General features: G+C 65.4%; 1 protein-coding gene across 1 annotated transcript in view; it reads left to right on the forward strand.

Moving 5' to 3' along the window:
* Positions 1–4,125, forward strand: part of Plvap (plasmalemma vesicle associated protein) — a 10,308-nt gene extending 6,183 nt beyond the window's left edge. The window contains exons 3-6 of the mRNA XM_013507239.1: positions 4–750; positions 1,414–1,471; positions 1,556–1,625; positions 4,069–4,125. Of these exons, the coding sequence (XP_013362693.1) occupies positions 4–750; positions 1,414–1,471; positions 1,556–1,625; positions 4,069–4,075 (882 nt within the window). The 3' untranslated portion in view covers positions 4,076–4,125. The remainder of the gene's footprint in view (positions 1–3; positions 751–1,413; positions 1,472–1,555; positions 1,626–4,068) is intronic.

The following is a 4,125-nucleotide window of genomic DNA, read 5'->3' on the forward strand; positions in this document are numbered from 1 at the left end:
CAGCGCCGACTCCCGCCCCGTCCTGCAGACCGGTTCCTCATGCTGGAGCAGAAGATCAAGTTGCTGGAGATAGAGCTGGCGAAGGAGAAGGCGCTGTGCAGCCGCGAGAAGGAGGAGTGTCTGCAGAAGCTGCGCACCCTGGAGGCGCAGCTGGCCGAGTGCGGGCGCGCGCGGGAGCAGCTGGCGCAGCAGCAGCAGCTGGCGGACGGGCGGCTGCAGCAGGTGCAGGGGATGTGCGCGCCGCTGGACCGCGACAAGCTGCAGGACGAGGCGCTCAAGCTGTGGCGCGACTCCGCGGTGTCGCGCGCGCTGGACAACCTGCGCTACGCCCCGGGCTACGACTCCTACCACCTGGGCAGCGAGCTGGCCTCCATCCGCCGGGTCTGCGACCAGCTGCCCGCCTTCCTGGCGACCAAGGTCCAGGAGCTGGCGCGCGCGCTGCGCGCGGACATCGAGCGCGTGGCGCGCGAGAACGCGGAGCTGCGCGCGCAGAAGCTGGAGGCCGAGCAGCGCGTGCGCGCCGGGCAGATGGCGGCCGAGAAGGCGCAGCAGGAGGCGGCGAAGCGCGAGGCCCAGCTGCGCGCCGAGGGCTCGCGCCAGACTAACCTGGCGCTGGAGGAGAAGGCGGCGCTGCGCAAGGAGCGCGACGCCCTGGCCAAGGAGCTGGAGGAGCGCAAGCGGCAGGCGGCGCAGCTGCAGATGCAGGCGGAGGTGGCGCGCGAGTCGCTGAACACCTGCGTCAAGGCCAAGGTGCGCGGGCGCGGGCGCGGGCACGGGCAGGGCCGGGGGCGCCCGGGGGGCGCGGGGCGCGGTGGCTCGCGGAGTCCGCGCAGCCTGTCCTGCCTGAGCAGCGGGGCCGAGAAGTTCCAGCCCAGCCCGGACCTCTGCGACGTAGCGAGCCTCTGTCCCAAAATTTAAAAATAAGTGCAAAGGGGGCCGGGGATTTAGCTCAGCGGCACAGCGCCTGCCTGGCAAGCGCGAGGTCGTGAGTTCGATTCCCGGTACCGAAAGAAAAAAAAAAAGTGCAAAGGGGCGGGAGTGGAGTTCGCTGCGAAGGCCTTGCGTCGGATGCTGGGAAAACCCAGCTATGGTCGGGTCCGCACGGAGGGGAGCAGCACCGGGGCGCAGGACGGCTCAGAGTACTGGGCTCGGCCAGATTCGGGGTGCTGGGCTCAGGGGTGGCTTTAGAGCTCAGATCTCCAGGGTCGGTAAGGGCTGGGTTTGGGGCCAGCAGCGCAGGCTGACAGAGCAGAGCGCTTCCGCCTAGAGGGCGCGGGTGGAGCGGCCCCTGCGGGGACACCGAGGCAGCCGACCCCCGGAGACCCCAGGCCCCTCTGTCCCTGGGTGGGTGACCAAGGGCCGGGGCTCAGGCTCAGGCCCCCGGCTCCACCAGCCTCCGCACTTCTTCCGCAGTCGCAGCCGATGAACCCTCCTCGCTCCCCGCCCCCGGCCCCCCACCTGACCCCCATTGGTGAGTGACCGCGACACTGCCGGCGGGAGGGGGGAGGGCAGCCCCTCCCCAGCCCGCACAGTCCAACCCGCCGCCCCTCTGCAGACCCAGCCAGCCTGGATAAGTTCAAGAAGAAGATCCTGGAGACCTATCGGGTCCCCGTGCTCCAGGCCAGGTAAGGTTCTGCCGACGGCAGGACCCCGGCTGGGGGTGGGGGAGCCTCCACTTGCTCCCCTGCGGGAGAGGAACCAGAAGTAGCCAAGACACAGCTAGTTCTGTCTTCCTGACGCTCCTGGAACCTCCTGCCTCAGCCTCGGAGTGCTGGGATGACAAGCATGGGCCACCACAATGGGTTTGCACGAGCTACTATTCAAGCCCTACTTTCTATATTTTTGTCTTTTCGAGACAGGGTCTGGCTGTGCAGTTCAGGCTGGCCTCGAGCTCACTTTGTAGCCCACGTTGGTCTCGAACTTGCAGTGATCCTCCTGCCTCAGCCTCCTGAGTGCTGGGACTACAGGCATGCCCCAAGCCCTACTTTCTAGATGGGAGAGCCGGGCTCTGAGAGGGCTCGGTGGGGGCCTTTGTCATCCTGGCTACTCCCGAGGCCGAGGCAGGAGGATCATAAACACGAGCTCAGCCTGGCCAACTCAGGGAGACCATGTCTCAAAATGGATAAAAAGGGCAAGGGTGCGGCTGAGGGTAAGCGCTGGCCTAGTGTGTGTGAGGCCCTGGGTTCTAGCCGGGGCCCCCGCAATAAACAAAAAGAGCAGGCGCTAGAGTCGGGGTCTGGAAGCCACCCACGGCGCTGGGCAAGGGCGCCGCGGGCATCCAGCACCCCTGGGTCCTGGCTCGGCGCCACCCCTCACCTCACCTGAGGCCAGGTGTCCGTGGACAGCACCCAGCACGGGAGCCATAGGCTAGGTCCTGGGCCCACCCAGGAGGCCCTGCTGGTCTGGGGGCAGGCCACAGCGACCTGCGTCCCTCACAGTGAGGGTCACGGAGGCTCCAGTTTTCAGTCACATCTCAGACCGCACAGTTGTGCGCCCAGCTGCACCCCACCCCGCTCAGCCTCGCCTGACTGGACGGTCACAGCTTTGGGAGGTCAGGACCGGCGCTGGGCTGGTCCGGGCACCACACTGCGTCTTGCAGGCCCCCTCCGACAGGGACCTCCCCGCTCACCGCCCTGCGCGGCTCCGCCTGGGGCGCCCCCCCCCCCACAGGACACAATGTTCCTCGCTCCATCCTGGCCCACAGCCCTGGTGGCAAGGAAAGGGGGTCTATTATTATCCCCATTTCTCAGAGGGGGGTACTGAGGCCCCAGCGGGGGTCACGCACAGGGCCGGGCTCCCAGCCCAGGACTGTCCGGCCCGGCTGTGAACCGGGGAAGCTCTTGACATTGTTTACCCCAGATGACGTCCTGAGAGAGACAGAACAATGAGCACTTAAGCCTGGTCTCGTCTCTGGCTTCAGGGCTGCAGGAAGGGCTCTGGCCCCGGCCTTCCCCTGGGGACAGGGCTGGGGGCCAGGTCTCGGCCACTCTGGGCACCGTGGGCTGGCAGGGCCCTTACACTGTCAACATCATTTTGTTTGTTTTTGGAAACAAGCTCCCTATTGCCCAAGCTGGCCTCATACTTCCAGGCTCAAGCAACCCTCCCGCCTCAGCCTCTTGAGTAGATGGGATCACCCACAAGCGTGCCCAGCTCCATACCGATCCTGGATGCACCCTCTCAGGCCCCGTCCGTCCTGTGGTTATAAACCAGGTGCAGATAGAGAGCCTGGCACAGCCAGACCCGACCCCAAAGTCTTGGTATTTGGGTTCTCGGGAGCCTTTGAGGGGTTGGGGATGGAGGCCTGGACCTTGCCGGGCCAGGTGTCAATCTGAGAATTGAGTTTTACTTGGAAGGTATCCATCCAGTTATCCAACCCTGATCTTTTTGTTCCTCCTTCAGTACTGGGGACGGAGCCCAGGGCCTTCACTGCACTGCATGCCTGGCCCTTTTTTACTTTTTGAGACAGGGTCTCACTAAATCACTAAGTTGCCCGGGCTGGGCTCAAACTTGCAGCCTCCTGCCTCAGCGTCCCAGGTTGCTGGGATGACAGCAATTGAAAAAAAAAAAGAAAAAAAAAAAAAGCTAGGTAGTGGCCTTGGCCTGTAGTCCCAGCTACTCGGGAAGCTGAAGCAGGACAACTGCTTGCACCAGGAGTTTGCAGCTAGCCTGCTCAGGATTCCGTGGGGTCGGATTTCTTTCCTGAGGTGACCTTTGAGCTGTGGCCAGAGACCTAAAGAGGAGGGTGGGGGGCCCTGGGGCCTGGCAGGGGTTCAGGCTGCCTTCAGGCCGCACCTGGAGCTCGGGAGCCCTGGGAGGCGGAGCAGCGCGGGATTTTTCTCCTCACTGGGGCTGGGCCCCCGTAGCTCTTCTGGAGGCCGGCCTCGAAGTCATTACGCTGCGGCGTGGGTCTGCGTTTGCGATCCTCCTGCCTCGGCCTCCAGAGCTCCGGGATGACAGGCACTGAATGGGGCTCGGAGGCTCCGGGGGACAGCGGGGCGGGACGACGACGGGAGCCGGCGGGCAGGGCGGCGGGCGGACGGGCCCACCGCGCTGTCCCTGCCTCCGCAGGACCTGAGGAGGCCGCGACCCCAGCACTGGCGACGCGCGAGGACGGAGACTCCGACG

This window comes from Chinchilla lanigera, unplaced genomic scaffold (genome assembly GCF_000276665.1).
Source record: "Chinchilla lanigera isolate Chin_1 unplaced genomic scaffold, ChiLan1.0 scaffold00123, whole genome shotgun sequence".
In the NCBI taxonomy this organism is placed as follows: Eukaryota; Metazoa; Chordata; class Mammalia; order Rodentia; family Chinchillidae; genus Chinchilla; species Chinchilla lanigera.